Consider the following 23,493-nt stretch of genomic DNA (forward strand, 5'->3'; position numbering starts at 1 on the left):
AAAGCAGAGACATCACTTTGCCAACCAAGGTCCATATAATAAAAGCTATGGCTTTTCCAGTAGTCATGTACATATGTGAGAGTTGGTCCATAAAGAAAGCTGAGCACCAGAGAATTGATGCCTTCTGCTTGTTGCGCTGAAGAAAACTCTTGAGTCTCCTGGACAGCAAGGAATTCAAACCAGTCAATCCTAAAGGAAATCAAACCTAAATATTCATTGGAAGGACTGTTAGTGTAGTTGAAGCTCCAATACTTTGGCCACCTGATGCAAAGAGTCAACTCACTGGAAAAGACTGATGGTGGGAAACCCAGAAGGCAAAAGGAGAAGGGGACGACAGAGGATGAGGTCCTTAGATAGCATCACTGACTCAATGGACATGAATTTGAGCAAACTCCAGGAGACAGTGGAGGACAGAGGAGCCTAGCATACTACAGTTCATGGAGTCCCAAAGAGTAGGACACAAGTTAATAACCAAACAACAAGAAAAGGAGCAACAGGTTAGAGGTACACATAGAAACATGAATAGATGCAAAAATGAATGGCTTAGTGAAAAAATAAGAAGCAGAATGAAATACTGAAGATATCACTAGTTACATAAATACAAATTCATGCAATTCCATCATGCTTGGAAGGATATATTCAAATATTCAGTTGAGTTCAGTTACTCAGTCATGTCCGACCCCTTTGCAATCCCCTGAACCACAGCACGCCAGGCTTCCCTGTCCATCACCAACTGTGGGAGCTTGCTCAAACTCATATCCATTGAGTCAGTGATGCCATCCAACCATCTCATCCTCTGTCATCCCCATCTCCTCATGCCTTCAGTCTTTCCCATCATGAAGGTCTTTTCAAATGAGTCAGTTCTTCCTATCAGGTGGCCAAAGTATTAGAGCTTCAGCTTCAGCATCAGTCCTTCCAATGAATATTCAGGACTGATTTCCTTTAGGATGGACTGGTTGGATCTCCTTGAAATCCAAGAGAATCTCAAGAGACTTTCCCAACACCACAGTTCAAAACCATCAATTCTTTGGCACTCAGCTTTCTTTATACTCCAACTCTCATATCCATACATGAATAATGGAAAAAAACATAGCTTTGACTAGATGGACTTTTGTCAGAAAGTAATATCTCTGCTTTTTAATATGCTGTCTAGGTTGGTCATAAGTTTTCTTCCAAGGAGCAAGCTTTTTTTAATTTCATGACTGCAGTCACCATCTGAAGTGATTTGGGGATCCAAGAATATAAATCTGTCACTTTTTCCATTGTTTCCTCATCTATTTGCCGTGAAGTGATGGCACCACAAGCCATGACCTTAGTTTTTATATACTGAGGTTTCAGCCAGCTTTTTCATTCTCTTCTTTCACTTTCATCAAGAGGGTCTTCAATTCTTCTTCACTTTCCACCGTAAGGGTGGTGTCATCTGCGTATATGAAGTTATTGATATTTCTCCTGGCAATTGTGATTCCAGCTTGTGCTTCATCCAGCCTGGCATTTCACATGATGTACCCTGCATATAAGTTAAATAAGCAGGGGAACAATATACAGCCTTGACATACTCCTTTTCCAATTTGCAACCAATCTGCTGTTCCATGTCCGGTTGTAACTATTGCTTCTTCACCTGCATACAGATTTTTCAGGAGGCAGGTAAGGTGGTTTAGTATTACCAACTCTTTCAGAATTTTCCACAGTTTTTTGTGATCCACACAGTCAAAGTCTTTGGCATAGTCAATAAAGCAGAAATAGATGTTTATCTGGAACTCTCTTGCTTTTCCCATGATCCAGTGGATGTTGGCAATTTAATCTCTGGTTCCTTTGCCCTTTCTAAAACCAGCCTGAACATCTGGAAGTTCATGGTTCATGTATTGCTAAAGCCTGGCTTAGAGAATTTTGAGCATTACTTTGCTAGCATGTGAGATGAGTGCAATTGTGTGGTAGTTTGAACATTCTTTGGCATTGCCTTTCTTTAGGATTGGAATGAAAACTGACCTTTTCTAGTCCTGTGGCCACTGCTGAGTTTTCCATGTTTGCTGGCATACTGAGTGCAGCACTTTCACAGCATCACCTTTCAAGATTTGAAATAGCTCAACTGGAATTCCATCACCTCCACTAGCTTTGTTTGTAGTGATGCTTCCTAAGGCCCACCTGCATTCACATTCCAGGAAGTCTGGCTCTAGGTGAGTGATAACACCATCGTGATGATCTGGGTAGTGAAGATCTTTTTTGTATAGTTCTGCTGTGTATTCCTGCCACCTCTTCGTAATATCTTCTGCTTCTGTTAGGTACATATCATTTCTGTCCTTTATTGACCCCATCTTTGCATGAAATGTTCCCTTGGTATCTCTAATTTTTTTGAAGAGATCTCTAGTCTTTCTCATTCTATTGTTTTCCTCTATTTCTTTGCACTGATCACTGAGGAAGACTTTCTTATCTTTCCTTGATATTCTTTGGAACTTTGCATTCAAATGAGTACATCTTTCCTTTTCTCCTTTGCTTTTGGCTTCTCTTCTTTTCACAGCTATTTGTAAGGCCTTCTCAGACAGTCATTTTGCTTTTTTGCATTTCTTTTTCTTGGGGATGGTTTTGATCCCTGTCTCCTGGACAATGTCATGAACCTTCATCCACAGTTCATCAGGCACTCTATCAGATCTAGTCCCTTAAATATATTTCCCACTTCCACTGTATAATCATACAGGATTTTATTTAGGTCATACCTGAACAGTCTGGTGGTTTTCCCTACTTTCTTCAGTTTAAGTCTGAATTTGGCAATAAGGAGTTCAAAATCTGAGCCAAGATCAGCTCCCAGTCTTGCCTTTGTTGACTGTATAGAGCTTCTCTATCTTTGGCTCTAAAGAATATAATCAATCAGATTTTGGTGTTGACCATCTGGTGATGTCCATGTGTAGAGTCCTTTCTTGTGTTGTTTGAAGAGGGTGTTTGCTATGACCAGTGCATCCTCTTGGGAAAACTCTATGAGCCTTTTCCCTGCTTCATTCTGTACTCCAAGGCCAAATTTACCTGTTACTCCAGGTGTTTCTTGACTTCCTACTTTTGCATTCCCATCCCCTATAATATAAAGGGTATCTATTTTGGGTGTTAGTTTTAAAAGATCTTGTAGGTCTTCATAGAAACATTCAACTTCAGCTTCTTCAGCATTACTGGTTGGGGCATAGACTTGGATTACCGTGATATTGAATGGTTTGCCTTGGATACGAACAGACATCATTCTGTCGTTTCTGAGATTGCATCCAAGTACTGCACGTCAGACTATTTTGTTGACCATGATGGCTCCTCCATTTCTTCTGAGGGATTCCTGCCCGCAGTAGTAGATATAATGGTCATCTGAGTTAAATTCACCCATTCCAGTCCATTTCATTTTGCTGATTCCTAGAATGTCGACGTTCACTGTTGCCATCTCCTGTTTGACCACTTCCAATTTGCCTTGATTCATGGACCTGACATTCCAGGTTCCTATGCAATACTGCTCTTTACAGTATTGGACCTTGCTTCCATCACCAGTCACACCCGCAACAGGATGTTGTCTTCGCTTTGGCTCTGTCACTTCATTCTTTCTGGAGTTATTTCTCCACTGATCTCCAGGAGCATGTTGGGCACCTACTGACCTGGGGAGTTCCTCTTTCAGTGTCCTATCTTTTTGCCTTTTCATACTGTTGATGGGGTTCTCAAGGCCAGAATACTGAAGTGGTTTGCCATTCCCTTCTCCAGTGGACCACATTTTGTCTGAACTCTCCACCATGACCCGTCTATCTTGTGTGGCCCTACATGGTATGGCTCATAGTTTCATTGAATTAGATAAGGCTGTGGTCCATGTGATTAGATTGGTTAGTTTTCTGTGACTGTGGTTTCTGTCTACCCTCTGATGCCCTCTCTCAGCGCCTACCATCTTACTGGAGCTTCTCCGACCTAGGATGTGGGGCATCTCTTCACAGCCCCCGCTCCTGACCTTGGACATGGGGTATCTTCTCAAGGCCCTTGCTCCTGATCTTGTTGCCTGCATTGCACTGAGTGGTGAGTGGCCAAGAGGAGATATCCCACATCTAAGGAGGCAAGGGGGAAAGGGGGTAAGAAAACCAGAAGAGAGACAAAAGGGTACCCTTAAGGGGTGGCTGGGGGAGGGGAGGGTCTCCCACACTGAGAGTGACCCACCCATACTGATGGGATCAGCAGGGACTAGGAGAGACTTTTCAGGGATTGGATTGGAGCAGTCAGTATTTCCCCTGCCTGCTCGGGCCCAAGCAAGTCTTCTGGGGTCCCTGGCATAAACCTCCACCCTCTTAGGCCCCCTCCAACTGTGCTGAGACTAAGCCCCACCCCCAAAAGCCACTGTAGGGCCTTTTCATGCAGCACTGGTTCTGAACCTAGCCAACCATCTAAGCCCCAATCCCCAGGCCCAGGCTCCACTCCTGTATAATCACCACTGCCCCACAGTCAAGGCTTTTTCTGGCCTTTTTTAAAAAAAAATATTTATTTATTGCTATTGTGTGCTTGTTGCTGTTTCATTTACATTTTTCTTCTAATATATATATATATTTTATTTTTCTAATTATGTTCTTTATGCTTTGTTAGTGATTGGCTCTTTTTCTTCTGCACTGCATAGCTTGTGGAATCTTGGTTTCCAGGCCAAAGGTTAGGCCTCAGCTCCTGTGGTGGGAGAACTGACTCCAAGTCATTGAATGAATTTAGAACCTCAGACCCCAGGGAATATTAATTACAGTGCATTCTCCTGGAGGTCCTCATCTCACCACTGAGACCTGGCTCTACCCAACCACCTGAAAACTCTAATGCTAAATGTCTCAGGCCAAACCAGTAAGACACAAACACAGCCCTATTCATCAAAAAACAAACAACAACAACAACAAAATAAGACCAAAAAAAAATAGGTTACAGACGAAGGAACAATGTAAAAACCTACAAGACCAAATAAATGAAGAGGAAATATGCAACATACCTGAAAAGAAATTCAGAATGATGATTGAAGATGATCCATAATCTCGGAAATAGAATGGAGGCAACAGATCAAGAAAATACAACAAATGTTTAACAAGAGCCAAGAAGAACTAAAGAACAAACAAGCAGTGATAAACAACTCAATGTGGGCAAGCTCAGTCGTTCAGTCATGTCTGACTCTTTGTGACCCCATGGACTGCAGCTTGCCAGGCTCCTCTGTTTATGGGATTTTGCCAAGCAAGAATACTGGAGGGGATTGTCATTTCCTTCTGCGGGGGATCTTCCTGACCAAGGGATCAAACCTGCAGCTCCTGCAGCTCCTGCTCTGACAGGCAGATGTTTTACCACTGAGCCACCTGGGAAGGCAAACAACCCAGTAGCTGAAATGAAAAAAAAAAAATACACTATAAGGAATCAATAGCAGGTTAATTCGGAGAAGGCAATGGCAACTCACTCCAGTACTCTTGCCTGGAAAATCCCATGGATGGAGGAGCCTGGAAGGCTGCAGTCCATGGGGTTGCTAAGAGTCAGACACGACTGAGTGACTTCACTTTCACTTTTCACTTTCATGCAATGGAGAAGGAAATGGCAACCCACTCCAGTGTTCTTGCCTGGAGAATCCCAGGGACGGGGGAGCCTGGTGGGCTGCCATCTATGGGGTTGCACAGAGTCAGACACGACTGACACAACTTAGCAGCAGCAGCAGTAGCAGCAGCTTAATTGAAGCAAAAAATGAATAAGTGAACTGGAAGATAGAATAGTGTTAAAAACTGCTAAGGAGCAAAATAAAGAAAAAAGAATGGAGAAAATTGAAGACAGTCTCACAGACATATGTGCGACAACATTAAACACACCAACATTCAAATTATAGGGGTCCCAGAAGAGGACAAGAAAGAGAAAGGATCAATAAAATATTTCAAGAGCTTATCATCAAAACATTCCCTAACATGGGAAAGGAAATAGCCTCCCAAGTACAGGAAGAGGAGAGAGTCCCATACAGGATAAACCCTAGGAGAAATACAAGAAGACACATAATCAAACCAACAAAAACTAAATAGAAAGAAAAAATGTCAAAAGCAGCAAGAGAAAAGCAAAAAAATAACATACAAGGGAATCCCCATAAGGTTAACTGATTTCTCAGCAGAAACTCTGCAGGCCCAGAAGGGAGTGGCAGGACATATTTAAAGTGATGAAACAGAAAAACTTACAACCAAGATTATTCTACCCAACAAGGATCTCATTCAGATTCAACAGAGAAATCAAAAGCATTACAGAGAAGCAAAAGCTAAGAGAATTCAGCACCACCAGACCAGATTCACAAGAAATGCTAAAGTAACTTCCATAAACAGGAAGCACAAAAGAAGAAAATGACCTACAAAAACAAACCCAGAACAGTTATAAAAATTGTAATAGAAACTTGCGTATCAATAATTACCTTAAATGTAAATGGATCAAATGCTCCAATGAAAAGACAAAGATTGGTTGAATGGATACAAAAAGAAAACCCATATATATATATATATATATATATATATATATATATATATATATATGTCTACATGAGACTCACTTCAAACCTAGGAATATATATCACATATATATTCAGAATGTGAGAGGATGGAAAAAGATACTCCATGTAAATCCAAAGAAATCTGGAGCAGCAATTCTCTTATCAGTTAAAATACACTTTAAAATAAAGACTATAACAAAAGATAAGGAAGGACACTACATAATGATCAATCTAAGAAGATATAACAATTTTAAATATTTATGCACCCAACATAGGAGCACCTCAATACACAAGGAAAATGCTAACAGCTGTAAAAGGGGAAATTGACAGTAACATGATAATAGTGAGGGGATTTACTACCCCAATTACACCAATGGACAGATCATCCAGACATAAAATTAATAAGAAAACAGAAGTTTTAAATGACACAATGGACCATAAAAATTTAATTGATATTTATAGGACAATCCACCCAAAAGCAGCAGAATACACTTTCTTCTGAAGTGCCCATGGAACATTGTCCAGGATAGATCATATCATAAGTCAAAAACAAAGCCTCAGAAAATTTAAGAAAATTGAAATTTATCAAGAATCTTTTCTAACCACAATGCTATGAAATTAGAAATCAATCACAGGGAAAAAAACTGTAGAAAATATAAACACATGGAAGTTTGTAACACTGCGCTGCTGAATATTCAACAGATTACTAAAAAAAAAATCAGAGGAAACTAAAAATATATTAAAACAAATGATAATGAAAACATGACGACCCAAAACCTATGGGATGCAGCAAAAGCAGTTCTAAGACAGAAGCTTATAGCAATTTAATCTCATCTCAACAAATAAGTAAAACATCATATAAACAATATTAACCTTACATTTAAAGCCACTAGAGAAAGAAGAACAACAAAAAATACTCCAAAATTAGTAGAAGGAAATAGATCATAAAGATCATAGCAGAAATAAGTGAAATATAAACAAAGATAATAGCAAAGATCAATAAAACTAAAAGCTGATTCTTTAAGATAAAATTGATAAAACTTGACACAGAATCATCAAGAAGGGGGGAGAATTCAAATCAATAAAATTAGAAATGAAAAAGAAGTTACAACTGAAACCACAGAAACACTAAGGATCACAAGATACTAGTCATAAGCAACTAAATGACAACAAAATGGACAACCTGGAAGAAATGAACAAATTCTAAGAAAGGTACAACTTTCAAAGACTGAATCAGGAAGAATTAGAAGATATAAACAAACCAATAAAACGTAATGAAATTGAAAGTGTAATTTAAAATCTTCCAACAAACAAAAGCCCAGAACCAGAGGACTTAACAAGCAGATTCTATCAAACATTTAGAGAAGAAATAACACCTAACCTCTCAAACTCTTCGAAATAATTACAGAAGGAGGAAAATTCCCAAACTCATTCTACAAGGCCACCATCACCCTGATACCAAAACCAGAAAAAGACATCACAAAGAAAGAAAGTTACAGACCAATATCACTGATAAATATAGATGCTGAAAATCCTCAACAAAATAATAACAAACAGAATCCAACAACACATTAAAAAGATCATACAACATGATCAAGTGAGATTTATCCCAGGGATGCGAGGATTTTTCAGTATATGCAAATCAATCCATGTGATACACTATAGTAACAAATTAAAGAACAGAAACCATATGATCATCCCAATAGATACAGAAAAAGCTTTTAACAAATTCAATACCCATTTATGATAAAATTTTCTACAAATTTAGCATAGAGGGAATCTGCCTCCACATAATAATAAACATATATGACAAACACAGTAAACATCATTCTCATTAGAGGAAAACTGAAAGCATTTCCTCTAAGATCAGGAACAAGACAAGGATAGGCACTCTCGTCACTATTATTCAACATAGTTTTGGGAGCCCTAACTGTGGCAATCAGAGAAGAAAAAGAAATGAAAGGAATTCAAATTGGAAAAGAAGTCAAACTGTCACTGTTTGTAGATGACATGATACTATACATAGAAAAGCTTCAAGATGCCACTAGAAAACTACTAATCAATGAATCTGGTAAAGTTGCAGGATACAAAATTAATGCATAGAGATCTCTTGCCTTCCTATAGACTAACAATGAAAGATCAGAAAGGGAAATTAAGGAAACAACCCCATTTACCATTACAACAAAAAGAAAAACAATACCTAAGAATAAACCTACCTAATGAGCCAAAACACCTGTACTCAAAACTATAAAACACCAATGAAAGAAATCAAAGATAATACAAACAGATGAAGAGATACACCATGTTCTTAGACGGGAAGAAGCAATATTTGAAAATGACTATACTGCCCAAAGCAATCTATAGATTTAATGTGATCTCTATCAAATTACCAAAAACACTTTTCACAGATTTTTTTAAAATTACAATTTCTATGAAAACACAAAAGCCACTAATAAAATAATCTTGACAAAGAAAAATGGAGCTAGAGGAATTACACTCCCTAACTTCAGACTATACTATAAAGCTGTAGTAATCAAGACAGTATGGTTTTGGCACAAAAAACAGAAATATAGATCAGTGGTACAGGACAGAAAGCCCAGAGATAAACTCACACACCTATGGTCATCTAATCTATGACAAAGGAGGCAAGAACATACAAAGGAGAAAAGACAGCCTATACAATAAGTGGTGCTGGGAGAACTGGCCAGCCACATACAAAAAAATGAAATTAGAACACTACCGAACACCATACATAAAAATAAACTCAAAATGGTTTAAAGATCTAAATATATGGTGAACACTATAAAACAGAGGAAAACATAGGAAAAAACTCTGACATAAATCAAAGTAAGATCTTTTTTTTTTACTCATCTCCTAGACTAGAGCTATCACAATATTGTAAAGTAATTATCCTCCAATTAAAACAAACTTAAAACCCCCCCAAAAGAAAAACAAAAATAAGCCAATGGGACCTAATTAATATCTTTTAAACAGCCTAGGAAACCATAAAGAAGATGAGAAGACAATCCTCAGGATCGGAAAATATATTTGCAAACAAAACAATGGATAAAAAATTAACTTCTAAAATATACAAGCAACTCATGCAGCTCAATGTCAAAAAAAAAAAAAAAAAAACAAACAAACAGCCCAATCAAAAAATGGGCAGAAGACACAAATAGACATTTCTGCTTTATTGACTATGCCAAAGACTTTGACTGTGTGGATCACAATAAACTGGAGAATTCTGAAAGAGATGGGAATACCAGACCACCTAACTTGCCTCTTGAGAAACCTATATGCAGGTCAGGAAGCAACAGTTAGAACTGGACATGGAACAACAGACTGGTTCCAAATAGGAAAAGGAGTACGTCAAGGCTGTATATTGTCACCCTGCTTATTTAACTTACATGCAGAGTACATCATGAGAAACGCTGGGCTGGAAGAAGCACAAGCTGGAATCAAGATTGCTTGATCAACAACCTCACATATTCAGATAACACCACCCTTATGGCAGAAAGTGAAGAGGAACTAAAAAGCCTCTTGATGAAAGTGAAAGAGGAGAGTAAAAAAGTTGGCTTAAAGTTCAACATTCAGAAAATGAAGATCATGGCATCTGATCACATCACTTCATGGGAAATAAATGGGGAAACAGTGGAAACAGTGTCAGACTTTATTTTTTGAGGGTACTCTCAAATCACTGCAGATGGTGACTGCAGCCATGAAATTAAAAGACTCTTACTCCTTGGAAGGACAGTTATGACCAACCTAGATAGCATATTCAAAAGCAGAGACATTACTTTGCCAACAAAGGTCCATCTAGTCAAGGCTATGGTTTTTCCAGTAGTCATGTGTGGATGTGAGAGTTGGACTGTGAAGTAAGCTGAGTGCCAATGAATTGATGCTTTTGAACTGTGGTGTAGGAGAAGACTCTTGAGAGTCCCTTGGCCTGCAAGGAGATCCAATCAGTCCATCATAAAGGAGATCAGTCCTGGGTGTACTTTGGAAGGACTGATGCTAAAGCTGAAACTCCAATAGTTTGGCCACCTCATGCAAAGAGTTGACTCATTGGAAAAGACTCTGATGCTGGGAGGGATTGGGGGCAGGAGGAGAAGGGGACGACAGAGGATGAAATGGCTGGATGGCTTCACCGAGTTGATGGGTATGAGTTTGGGTGAGCTCCAGGAGTTGGTAATGGACAGGGAGACCTGGCGTGCTGTGGTTCAAGTGGTCACAAAGAGTCGGACACGACTGAGCAACTGAACTAAACTGACATACAAATGGCCTAGAAGCAAATGGAAAGATGCTTGACAGCATTAATTATTAGAGAAATGCCAATCAAAAGTACAATGAAAGACTTCCCTGTTGGTACAATGGATGGGAAAACACCCGCTAATGCAGAGGACACTAGTTCGATCCCTGCTACAGAAGAATTCCACATGCCATGGATCACCTAAAGGCCATGTGCCACAACTACTGAACTCCCACTGTAGAGCCCAAGAGCCACAACTACTGAGCCCACATACTGCAACTACTGAAGTCTGTATGCCTAGCATCTGTGTTCCATAAGACACTGCAATGAGAAGCCCCCGTACACCACAACAAAGAGTAGCTCCCATTCACTACAACTAGAGAAAGTCTGCATGCAGCAATGAAAACCCAGTACAACCAAAAAGAAATAAATTTTATATATATACATACATACATACATATATATATATATATATATATATATATATATATCAGTTCAGTTCAGTCACTCAGTCCTGTCTGACTCTTTGCGACCCCATGAATTGCAGCACGCCAGGCCTCCCTGTCCATCACCAACTCCCGGAGTTCTCTCAGATTCACGTCCATCCAGTCAGTGATGCCATCCAGCCATCTCATCCTCTGTCGTCCCCTTTTCCTCCTGCCCCCAATAAACTACAATGAGGTTTTATCTCACACCAGCCAGAACAGTCATCATCAAAAAATCTATGAACAGCAAGTGCTGGAAATGGTGTGGAGAAAAGGGAATCCTCTTGCACTGTAGGTGAGAATGAATGTAAAGTGATACAGCCTCTATGGAGAACAGTATGGAGGTTCCTTAAAAAACTAAACATAGAACTACCATACAACCTAGCAACTCCACTACTGGGCATATACCCTGAGAAACATCATAATTCAAACAGACACATGTACTCCAGTGTTCACTGCAGCTCTATTTACAGAAGCCAGGACATGGAAACAATTTAAGTGTGCATCAATAGATAAATGAATAAAGAAGATGTGGTACATATCCACATTGGAATATTAGTCAGCCATAAAAAGGAACAAAACTGGGTCATTTGTAGAGATGTGGATGAACCTAGATTCTGTCATACAGAGTACAGTAAGTCAGAAAAAAAAAAGTATCATATATTAACACATGTATGTAGAATCTAGAAAAATCGTACCAATAAACTTAGGTCCAGGGCAGGAATAAAGAGGCAGATGTAGGAAATGGACATGTGGACACAAGCAGAAAGGGGAGGCTGGGATGAACTGGAAGATTAGGTTTGACATAAATGTACTATCAAGTGCAAAATAGATAGCTAGTGGGAACCTGCAGTGTAGCAAAGAGAGTTCAGGTCAGTGCTCTGTGATGACCTAGATTGGTGGGATGGGGGTGGGGGTGGGAGGAAGGTCCAAGAGGGAGGGGATATAGGTATAAATATGGTTGATTCACTTCATTGTACAGCAGAAACTAACATTGTAAAGCAATTATAGTCCCATAAAAATAAATGGCCCCTTTGTTTTAGCTGCTACAACAACTGGCAATTATAAAAGTCTGGAGACATTCCAAAGACAACACTGAAGAAGGAAAGGAGAATTGACAGACCAGTAGAGCTGCTATGGCAGCAGCATTACAAGATTCAAGCTCCGTACTTGGGAGGACACCTGCTGCCCATCTAAGGAACAGAGATGAGCTTCTGAATGATGCATATTTGATCAACATACTGGGCTTTGGTATATGCTAAAGTGCAACTCTACTCTTAGTGAAGTCACTCAAGAAACCACACTAAAATTAATACATTAAATTATTCATTGTGGGAACTGATAAAATGACAGCCTGGGAAAAACAATACTTTTGGAAACCTTCTCCCAAAGTAATGCCTGAAATATGTCCGAAGTGTCAGATCTATCCTAAGTAGAACCCAGAAATACCTATTCATACTTCTCACAGCCACTTTCTTTTGCTTCCTGGTCATTTTGAAATCTGGCAAGTGGATTTTACCTCGCTATCTCCCTTTCAGGGATGCAAATATGTTCTGATGATAGCATGCATGTATTCCCATTGGTTGGAAGCCTTTCCTTGCAGATGAGTAACTCCCCTTATAGTAGCCAAAACACTGTTGAAAAGGATTATTCCTACTGAGGGAATTCCCCTGGAATTACATAGTGATAACGGTGCCCATTTCATTGTACAAATTCTAAATGCTATTGTAAAATCTGGCCTCTGCTACATTTCCACTGTAACTATCATCCTCAATCTTCTGGTACAGAGGAAAGAAACAAAGATGTAATCAAAACTGAACTGGCAAAAATCTCTGAGGCTATAGGCCTTCCTTGGCCTAAATTGCCATATTAAGTTCTATTAAACTTAATATCTATAACCTTCAGAAAACACAAACTGTCACCATTTGAAAAAAAAATTATTGAAAAATCCATGATTCTTGATTTAAGACTATAAAATCCCCTTCTAGTCAAGGGAGATCTTTTACATTATTGGCAAAGTCTCATTAAAACTGACCCCGAAGTGAGGCAAATGGCCCCTAATAAGGATGGCTTTCCCAAGACTTTGGACAAGGCTGGTACTCTCCATGATCCCCATCAATGAAATCCCTCAAGTTAACCTTGTTCTAATTGCTGCCATCATAGAGTTGTTACATCTCCTTCATTATGTAATAATTGATGATGCATCAACTTGCTTCTCCTTCTTATAGACATATTGTCAAGGAGTGAAATTTTTCATGAATAGGTTTATGGCCAGGAAAGAACATTTAGAGGAAGTGACCCTGGTCCTTTGGTTCTTTGATTTTGACTATAAAGGACTAGACAATTGAATTTTTGGGACTCCTCGTTGAAGCTACAGTTTTATTAATGTGCTTTGTCCTACTACATAGAGTAGGCATCCTCCATGAATGGTAATTCTATCTTATATTAACCCTGCTGGGAATAAGCCTGTGGCTCCAATTCTTGGCCATTTAATTACTCTGTTTCACTTGGGACTCTTTCACTCACCAAGGCCATGAGTTACCATTAGTCCTCTTTATATTAAAATGGCTGATTTTTCTTGGGATAGTTTTTACTAGAGTTATATTATTAGCTCTCTTAATATCCATCTGGACTCTTTATACCTGGGAAAATAATGCCTTATTCTGCATTTCCGAAAGTCTAGCCACTGGAGGAAATCTAACAAACTGTTGGATATGCCATCAGCACCCTAATCACTCGCTGAATACTGGGATCCCCTTGCTTTGGCTATCTCTAATCTTACTGGTAACTCTCTACCATATGTTATGCAGAACTCATTTACTTGAATTCACAGTTCCCTTTCCTTGTTTTCCTTGTTTGGAACCAAATAACCCCTCAAACAGTTCCTTAGGAATATGCGTTCCAATGAGAACCTGTGGTTATCCAGAAACATGAGCTCCAACTTCCAAACACCCACTTTTATTTCACTGTTCAACAACAAAATATGTTCTCATGATAACCCCCACATATTCCAATAAGGAAGGCTTCTAGGCTGCTCATATATAACCAGCCCATGGTTGAATTTCACCTTTGACGTCTCCTTTCTCTGTGCTCCAGTGAAGTTGCTCAGTCGTATCCAACTCATTGCGACCCCATGGACTGTAGCCTACCAGGCTCCTCCATCCATGGAATTTTCCAGGCAAGAGTACTGGAGTGGGTTGCCATTTCCTTCTCCAGGGGATCTTCCCAACCCAGGGATCAAACCCAGGTCTCCCGCATTACGGGCAGATATTTTACCATTTGAGCCACTGGGGAAGCCCTCCATCTATGTATTTATGGTTGGAAGGTCGCCACCTAGGGCATATCCTGCCTCACTGCCCTAACACCAAGTTCTAATGTGCCCTAGGACTTTTAATCAGAGAAGGCAATGGCAACCCACTCCAGTACTCTTGCCTGGAAAATCCCATGGGCGGAGGAGCCTGGTAGGCTGCAGCCAATGGGGTCGTGAAGAGTCAGACACGACTCAGCGACTTTACTTTCGCTTTTCACTTTCATGCATTGGAGAAAGAAATGGCAACCCACTCCAGTGTTCTTGCCTGGAGAATCCCAGGGACAAGGGAGCCTGGTGGGCTGCCGTCTATGGGATCTCACAGAGTCGGACATGACTGAAGCGACACAGCAGCAGCAGAAGCAGCAGGACTTTTAATAGCTCATTTGACTGTTAAATTTGTCAGAAATTACCAAATGGCACATACAGTCTACTTTCTGCCTCTGCCAAGAAACCCCTTCTGAGGGATTTCAAAGGTTCCCAAGATTTATCTAAACTACACGTGAGTTGGTGCCACAGACAAAATTATTCAAAACCCCTCTGCTATCATAGCAGACACAGCTAATGCCACAGTTAAAACATTAAGCGCCCAAAAAGACTTCCTGAATTTGCTTGCTCATCTTGTGTTAGATAAAAGTTTTTCCTTGGATTACCTTCTAGCAGAACTTGGAAGAGTCTGTGTCATCTTAAATACCACCTGTTGTACCTGGATAAATGCCTCTGGTACAGTAGAAACTCAGATTGGAATCTTACAAAACAAGGTTACTTGACTTCATTCTGATAGTGTTAATACTTCCTTAATGTTTGGTTTGTTTAGTTGATTACCCTCAAACACTGGATCTTGGTTCAAAACTGTTTTGCAAACTGGGTTATTACTGTTAATAACTGCTGTCAGCTTCTTTATATTGATAAAGTGCTTGCTTAAATTGATTACTTCTATATTTAACCATTCTACTGCTCAGCTGACACTCATCCAAATCGATATACTTGAGGCAGCACAACATCATGTTGCTTCCAGTGAATTTTCCAATCTATCCACTGATTCATCACAAACCACCCTCTAAAGGACATGATGGACCTGGAGCAGACAACCAATTCTGGCTATGTGGGAATAAGAATTGCTCCAATGATGTTTTCTTCAGGAAAAGGCACGGGCAAAAGGGGGAACTGTGAAAATAACTATGTCAGGAATGACTAAGACATGACCTGAAGACCTCCGTGTTTGCTACCAATGCTGGACTTTCGCTGAACACTCTAAATTAAAACTGCTGAATAGTTGCTGAGTTGCTAAAAGGAAAGATTGATGTTTAGAACTAGACTTTATCTTCCTAAGAAAACACAACTGTCCCTAAATGACTGAGATGCATTCCATAACTCAATCTATATAATTTTACCCTCCAATCCAAATTGTTGGTAAACAACTTGCATAAATCTGCATTGATTTCCCTCTTCCTGTAAAAACCCTAGCCATTTTCCCCTAGTGGGACACTATTCTGGTTTCTTCTAGACTTTCTGTGATCCCTGAATTGCAATTCTAAGACCCCAAATAAACTACCTTTATGCCTCTTCACAGTTAGTAATCCTTATGTTGATATGAATTTAAATTAGCCTGGGCCATATCTCCTACGATCGATAGAAAAAATTAAGCAGAAACTAGTTGTAACCCTTCCCTGTTCTCAGCCTGATAGTAGAAAGAAAACTGACAGGAAGGAAGTGAGTTCGCAAAGTTGGGGTAATAAAGAGTAGTATCTGGAAAGAAAAGACGTAGAAGAGGCTCTAACTATGGCCAACTGGCCTAGCAATATCACCTCTACGTTTTTTCTTCCGGGATGAGCAGAGCCAGGTCCACTCTGTTACACCTCTTTCCTATAGCCCAGCTTGGGGCTGGACAGATGCTCTTGCCCCCAAACCCACACGTGCAAGCTGGGGAGCTGGAGTGATGGTCTGAGCAACCGTTGGGGCAGAAGTCAAGAGGAGGGCAGGGGAACCCTGGATAAAGGAAGTAACCCTCTGGGAGGCAATGCCATGCGGGGTATTCAAGAAAGGCTGTTACAAGTGCAGCAAGTCTGTATAAAAGGCTGGAGTAAAGGGGTGTATGAGGTAACCGCTGGGGAGCCAGGAGGAGCTGGGATCGGAGGAGACAGGACAGAGAGGGACCCAGTAGGCAACCACCCAACGCGGAGGCGGCGTCAAGTGAGAGAACAACTGGTACAGAACCACCTCTCCTTTGCGTGCCGCAGCCGCCTGCAGGCAGGTCCCAAGGAGAAGTTCAGTTTGGGTGAAACGGGTTTGAACCGAGGAATATTACTCCGGTCCCGCGCGGAAGAGGGCGTCAAAGAGCACCCTAAGGGTTGAGAGGGTGTACCTGGGCTTGCGGCTGAGCATCGAGAGGGAATCCCCGGCTCCCAGCCTCGCTGATCTCTTCTCCTTACCTTGGGCACCGTGATATGGTCCATGGCCGCGGTTCCCCACACCCGAAAGCCTTAGTGCAACTCAGGCTGCTGCCGCCACCACGGTTCTAGCAACCTTCTTGCCCAACCATGGTTCTAGACCCCGCCCTCCCTCTCGTGCTTCAAGTTCTCGTCACCTGATCCTCGCGGAGGCTTCTCTCGCGACACTTCGCCTTCAGCCGCTAACGCCATCTTGCTTCCTGGCAATGCCCTTTTCTTTGTGCGGTCCTGTCAAAATGCCATTCCTTTGGTAGGGGTGTGTACCCAGTAACATCCGACTCTTAGCGACCCTTTGGATTATAACCCACCAGGCTACTCTGTCCATGGGATTATCCAGGCACGAATACTGGAGTGGGTTGCTATTTTTTACTCCAAGGGATCTTCTCTACCCAGGGATGGAACCGGAGTCTCTTGAATCTCCTGCTTTGGCAGGCAGATTATTTACCACTGCACCATTTGGGAAGATAAACTACTAAATATACATTCTAGCTTTCTAAGAACACTTGGTTTAAATAAAATCCAGTGATTGGGAGCTTTTTTCCTATAGTTTAAGGGCAAAACTATTAGGATTGTAGACAGGAGGCAGAACAGTAACATTAGGCTCACAAATATTTCTAGGACTGCTTCCATTTTCTTAAGAGAGAGGGAGAGGGTGAGATGATTTGGGAGAATGGCATTGAAACATGTATAATATCATATAAGAAACGAATCGCCAGTCTAGGTTCGATGCAAGGTGCAGGATGCTTGGGGCTGGTGTACTGGGATGACCCGGAGGGATGGTGTGGGGGGGAGGTGGGAGGGGGGTTCGGGATTGGGAACAAGTGTACAACCTTGGCGGATTCATGTTGATGTGTGGCAAAACCAATACAATATAGTAAAGTAAAATAATAATAATAACAATAATAATACATAATTTTTAAAAAACTTCAATTGAAAAAACAACAGTTTGTCCTAGTTCAGACTTCAGGTTTGGCCCAGGAATTCTTAAGTCCCAGACTCAAGTGCTGGCACCCTTCTCACAACCCATGATGCTGTAAGGATTCTGAGTACCGATATCATTCCACTATTCTTTAATGTTAACAGAGATGGCACCAGTCAGAGATAACATAGACTACTCTGTGGTGATGACTGAGTTTCTGAAGAGCTTCCTGTGAGACCTTGGACAAGTCACTATAGCATATTTTTGAGATGGTTTATATTTTCTTTTCACTCCTCTCAACCAGGGGGAGTCTACTTCCATAAACCTAGTTAAAGCCTGAACTATTAGAGTAGCCTCATAACTTTGTCATCAAAGATGTGGGAAAGGACCAGAGACCCACAAGACCTCTCAGATGAGGTGCAGCTACTCTGTAGTGTTCTCTGAATCAGGCTTATGATGGCAAAAAGAACAGTCTGGGAGTTGAAAAACCTGGATTTTACTCTCAGGTCTGCTACTAACTTGCTGTGTGACCTTGGGCAAATCATGTCACCTCTCTGGGCCCTGTATTCTAGGTGAAACCTCTATCTTCCCTAAATTATTGACATAGTTTGGTCACCATGTTTTGGCCCTGGTTCCCCTAGAATCTGTCCTCAATATGGCATCTTCCAGACTCTAGAATCTATAGTGATGTCACTCCTTTGCTTGAAACCTACCAGTGGCTCTCCATTTTGGAGTAAAATCCAAATCTTTACATGGCTTAAAATAAGCCTACATGTGATCTAAGCCTAGTGCCTCTCTGACTATATCTTCTATGACCCTTTTCTTTCTCTCTTTATGTTATATTGATCTTCTTTTTGTTTCTCAAATATACCATACCTTCTCCTGTCTCAGAAGCACTTGCTGTTCCCTTTGCCTAGAATGCTCTTCCCTCAGATATCCATATGCTCACTCCCTCATCTCTGTTGGGTCTCTGGTCAAATTCACAATGTCAGATAATCCTACTTGAGCACTTTATATCAAATAAAACCACCACTAATTCTTCCCCAGAATTCTCTATTGTCTTAGCTTTTGTTCTTTATATTAATAATTGTGAACACCACCTGATATACTATAAATGTCCTTGTCAGTTATTTGTCTCCCCTCTAGGATGTCAGCTTCATGAGGCCAGGGACTTTTTGTTCACTGATAGATCTTCAGAGTCTGGAACAGACCTGGAACACAGTAGGTATTCAATAAATATTTGTTGAATAAGTAAATTTTCTAAACTACCCCAAATTTTCTCTCCATTAACTTTAGCCATTCTTCCTAACAGTCCCTACTTAAGGCAAGTTAGGGTCATTTCAGAGGAAATTAAGGTGGAGATGGTGATTTGTCAAAGGTTTCAGAATAATCATATGTCAGATTGGACCCCCACAGAGGTAGATAGCACCTGGGACTAAGAAGGAATATGTGGAAAGAAAAAGTATTAGATTCATAAAAAAATTCTGTGAAAGGGATTCTATTATCATTTATTATTTTTTTGTCTTCTACCATTATGATGTCAGCTCTGTGAGATTTTTCTCTGTTCACTGCTATAAACCAGTGCTTGGAAAAGTACTTGGCAGATAGTAACTGCTTGATAAATGCTTGCTGAATGACTAGATGAAAACGAATTACTCTAGACTCACAGCTGGTGTGGGCCAGAGGATAAACAACTAGATGGAAAAAATCTGAAGACAGAAAATCATTAGGACGCTATTATGTCCATCCAAAAAGAGGTGTAAGCCAGTGGGGCCGTGGGTTTTTTTTTTACTTTGTACCTAGAGCTCAGGTCTCAGATTAGCCAACATCTGCATACTAGTTGCTGCACTAAATCTCACTTGTCCTGCTTTATATCCAAACCTCCAACTCAAATATTACTCAGTTATATTCTACATTGAGGGATTTTCTGATGTTGGGGGTTGGTGTTTCTCCCATGGTATCCTAGGGAAGTAAGTAGATGTGCTTTGTCCCAATATCTCACTAGCTGGAGATACAACCACTGAAAGCTACTGCCAAAGGTCACCCATGATGTGGTGAATTATGACTGTTTAACAAGTCACAAAGCCTTTGTGACCTCACTCCTGCTCCAAAGATAGCTTGATAAGTCACAACAGAGGGCAGCTGGGGCATAACTTCACACAAGTCATCAAGACATCCTCAACTGTGCTGCTGGGGAGAGGCCATCAGAAACAGACTATATTTTTAGCTTATTTCAGTCTCATCTTGAGCCAACTACCAACAAACTTCTTTTGAAGACCTACTTGCCAGAAATCACTTTATTCATCATTTAGAGACAGCTTACCTGAATCATGCAGTGCATAGGGGATATCAGTGAAGAAGTCTGGCAAGACTGCATCACCCTCTTCCTACAGACTGGGATGTGCTGTGATGCGGCAATAATCACCAATTCCCCACCTTGGTTGTTAGCTTCTTATCCTGAAGGCAACCTGTTCCAACTGACCCAGGAAGAAATTCAGATCTTGCTGGCGAGAGAAGGGAGAGAGAAGTTGTTTCTTCAGGGAATCACTCTTGCAGGGACCAAATGCTTGTTGATCCGGGACAACCTATACACTGAGGGCAACAACACCATGGATCTCCGCACCAAAGGCCAGAGTCGGGGCAGCCAAGCAGTGACGGTAGTTCAGATCGAGTCTGTATACCTTGTGGTGATGGGACAAAAAGGAACAGAAGGAGGGCCTCTCAACCTCAAGGCTTTTGAGATGGCGGGTTACATCAAAGAGGCCATTCATCAACACATGGCCCATTTCTAAGTAAATAAAAAGGCCTTGGTGTTTGACCTGGAATTTGAATTCAATGTTATCTGATTCACCTTCCAGATTAACAGTCTTGAAAATAAAGGGAAATTCCAGATCAGGTTTGGAGATGTGTGTGAGTGTGTGTGTGTGTGTGTGTGTGTGTGTGTGTCTGTGTGTGTGTGTGTGTGTGTGTGTGTCTGTGTGTGTGTGTTTAAGCTTGTTAGGAGAGGAGCAGATTGGGGAGTGAGTATTCAAGCATTTGAGTTTCTGCACCTTTTTTACACCTAGAACAACATCTCTCCCATCTCAGCACTTGGAGAGAAGAGTACTGGACTTGGAACTAGAAAATCTTGGTTGCACTCCCAACTTTTTTCTAACTATGGTATCTTTCTCTCTCAGTTTCTTTAACTCAGTTTCCTTATCTGTACAATGAGGAATGTACTATGTCTCTAAGGGCCCTATAAGTTCTGGAAATCTATGATTTTGTAATAATCACATTTATCCTTCGAAATTCAGCACAAGTACTACCTCCTTAAGGAATCTTTCTTTGCCTGCATCAACCTTTAGGGCTGACCCTAATTTGAATTACTATAGTACTAACTCTATGGGTAATTTGTATGTACTTAATCTTACTCTGCCCAGCATGTCTTGGATGATTGTCCCATAATCTTGTTTAACTTTTCACACACATATTAGTTTTGTTTCCCAACTTTATTATAATCTGCAAAAAAACAAAAAGCAAAACAAACAAAAAAACAAAAAAAAATGACAGATGGTTTGCCTTCTACTTCTCTCTTTCCCTTCTAGGGTAACCCATCATGAGGCTTTGGGAGGGGAGTTGGCTATATGAATAAAATCAATTATCAGGAAAAGAGAAAATTTTCAAAGTGGGGATTCTGCTACATGTGGATGATCCAGGGTATTTGTGGGTAGATTTTATTCTTCCAATTTGTGACTCATCTTTGGACTATTTATCTGCTCATTGTTGTCACCATCAGGGAAAACATGGGTGGGCAGAAGCTAAGAAAGGAGGTAAAAAGCTCTAACTATTCCATCTGGCTTGTTGCTAGCTACTCTGGACAAGCTGGTGTGAAAGAAGACAGGAATGAGAAAGATGAGATTGAATAATAAACCATAGCACTTCTTGTCTGGAGAATTCCATGGACAGAAGAGCTGGGCAGGCTACAGTCTATGAGGTCACAAAGAGTTAGACATGATTGAGTGACTATCACTCATTTGACCCTACCGCCATCAGGAGCAGTAATTATGGAGAAACTTCTTCTCGGTCAATTTCAGGGAATGGCTTCAATATATACTCTCACAAGCCTATAAAGGTTGAAGTTTAAAAATGGAGGTTGTCAAAAATCTGTTCTATTCAATACAGATATAATGTTAGTCATGCTGCTGCCAAGTCGCTTCAGTTGTGTCTGACTCTGTGCGATCCCATAGACCACAGCCCCCCCAGGCTCCCTCATCCCTGGGATTCTCCAGGCAAGAACACTGGAGTGGGTTGCCATTTCCTTCTCCAATGCATGAAAGTGAAAAGGGAAAGGGAAGTCGCTCAGTCGTGTCTGACTCTTAGTGACCCCATGGACTGCAGCCCACCCATGGGATTTTCCAGGCAAGAGTACTGGAGTGGGGTGCCATTGCTTTCTCCAATGTTAGTCATATATGTACTGTATTTTAACTTATTTTAATACTTACTTTAAAAAGGAAAAAATGATACAGTTGCATTCAATTTTAAGAATGTAGAATGTGTTTTGTTTAACCCACTATATCCAAAATATTATTATTTAAACATATAATCAACAAAAATATTATTGATGAGCTATTTCACATGTTTTCATGCCAAGGCTTCAAAATCTGGTATGCATGGGTTCTCTGGTGGCTCAGTGGTAAAGCATCCACTTGCAAAGCAGGAGAAGCGAGTTTGATACCTGGGTCTGGAAGAGTCCCTGGAGAAGGAAATGGCAACCCACTCCAGTATTCTTGCCTGGAAAATCCCATGGACAGAAGAGGCTGGCAGGCTACAGTCCTTGCCGTTGCAAAAGAATCAGACACAACTTAGCAACTAAACAAAATCTGGTGTGCATTTTACATTTGTAACACATCTCAATTCAAATAAGCTTAATTTCAAATGCTCAGTAATCATAAGTATCTAGTAGCTACTGTATTTGGCAATGTGAATCTAGGCCAACCTCATCCAGCTTTTGAAACCTCTCTACAATATCCCTGCCAGCACATTCATCCATCCATCCAACACTCTTCATGCCAAATATTGGCTAGATAATTAATAAAAAATGTCAAAAATTAGAGAAAAGAAGTTTCCTAAATAAAATTCTAGTGGGGACAAGACAAATGAAAAAAATAAGTTGCAATACAATGAGGTAGATGGCATGAAAAAGTTTGTTTGTATAAATATGTATTGAGCTCGTGCTATGTAAACAAAGTACACAATAACCCTGTGTTCATGGAGCTTATATTCTAATGGAAGAAACAGAATATGTGTCAGGAGATGATAAGTGTCATGCAACAAAGCAGTGAAAACAGAGGTAGAGAGTGATGGGAAGGACTGTTTTAAATGGGAGATCAGGGGCAGCTTCTCAGGAGAGGTGATATCTGCACAGGGGCCTAATGAAGTGAGGAATTAAGTGATGTCGAGAACTAGGGGAAGTGCTGCAGGTAGAGAGAAGAACCATTCAAAGGCCCTGAGGTAGGAGTGTGCCTGTTCTTTTGAGGAACTATCAGGAGACCCATGTGGTTGCAGCCTCCCAGGACAATGCTCCTTTCCCTTCTCACTTGCAGCATTCTCAAAAATGGTGGTGAGACAG

General features: G+C 40.6%; 2 protein-coding genes across 9 annotated transcripts in view; one reads left to right on the forward strand and one right to left on the reverse strand.

The window, feature by feature from the left end:
* MTMR8 (myotubularin related protein 8) overlaps positions 1-17,105 on the reverse strand; it is a 237,102-nt gene extending 219,997 nt beyond the window's left edge. For 6 of the 8 annotated variants that reach the window (XM_070291547.1, XM_070291541.1, XM_070291546.1 and 3 more), the window contains exon 1: positions 16,949-17,101. In XM_070291547.1, coding sequence (XP_070147648.1) covers positions 16,949-16,972 — 24 coding nt within the window. In that variant the 5' untranslated portion in view covers positions 16,973-17,101. Of the gene's footprint in view, positions 1-16,948 lie in introns of all 8 variants that reach the window. The other 2 variants (XM_070291544.1, XM_070291540.1) reach the window with 1 other exon arrangement.
* Positions 17,106-20,215: 3,110 nt separating this feature from the next.
* Positions 20,216-20,677, forward strand: LOC138930706 (profilin-2-like). The gene has a single exon (XM_070291179.1). The coding sequence runs from the start codon at positions 20,216-20,218 to the stop codon at positions 20,675-20,677; it is 462 nt and encodes a 153-aa protein (XP_070147280.1).
* Positions 20,678-23,493: the final 2,816 nt, after the last annotated feature.

This window comes from Ovis canadensis, chromosome X (genome assembly GCF_042477335.2).
Source record: "Ovis canadensis isolate MfBH-ARS-UI-01 breed Bighorn chromosome X, ARS-UI_OviCan_v2, whole genome shotgun sequence".
Classification (NCBI taxonomy): Eukaryota; Metazoa; Chordata; class Mammalia; order Artiodactyla; family Bovidae; genus Ovis; species Ovis canadensis.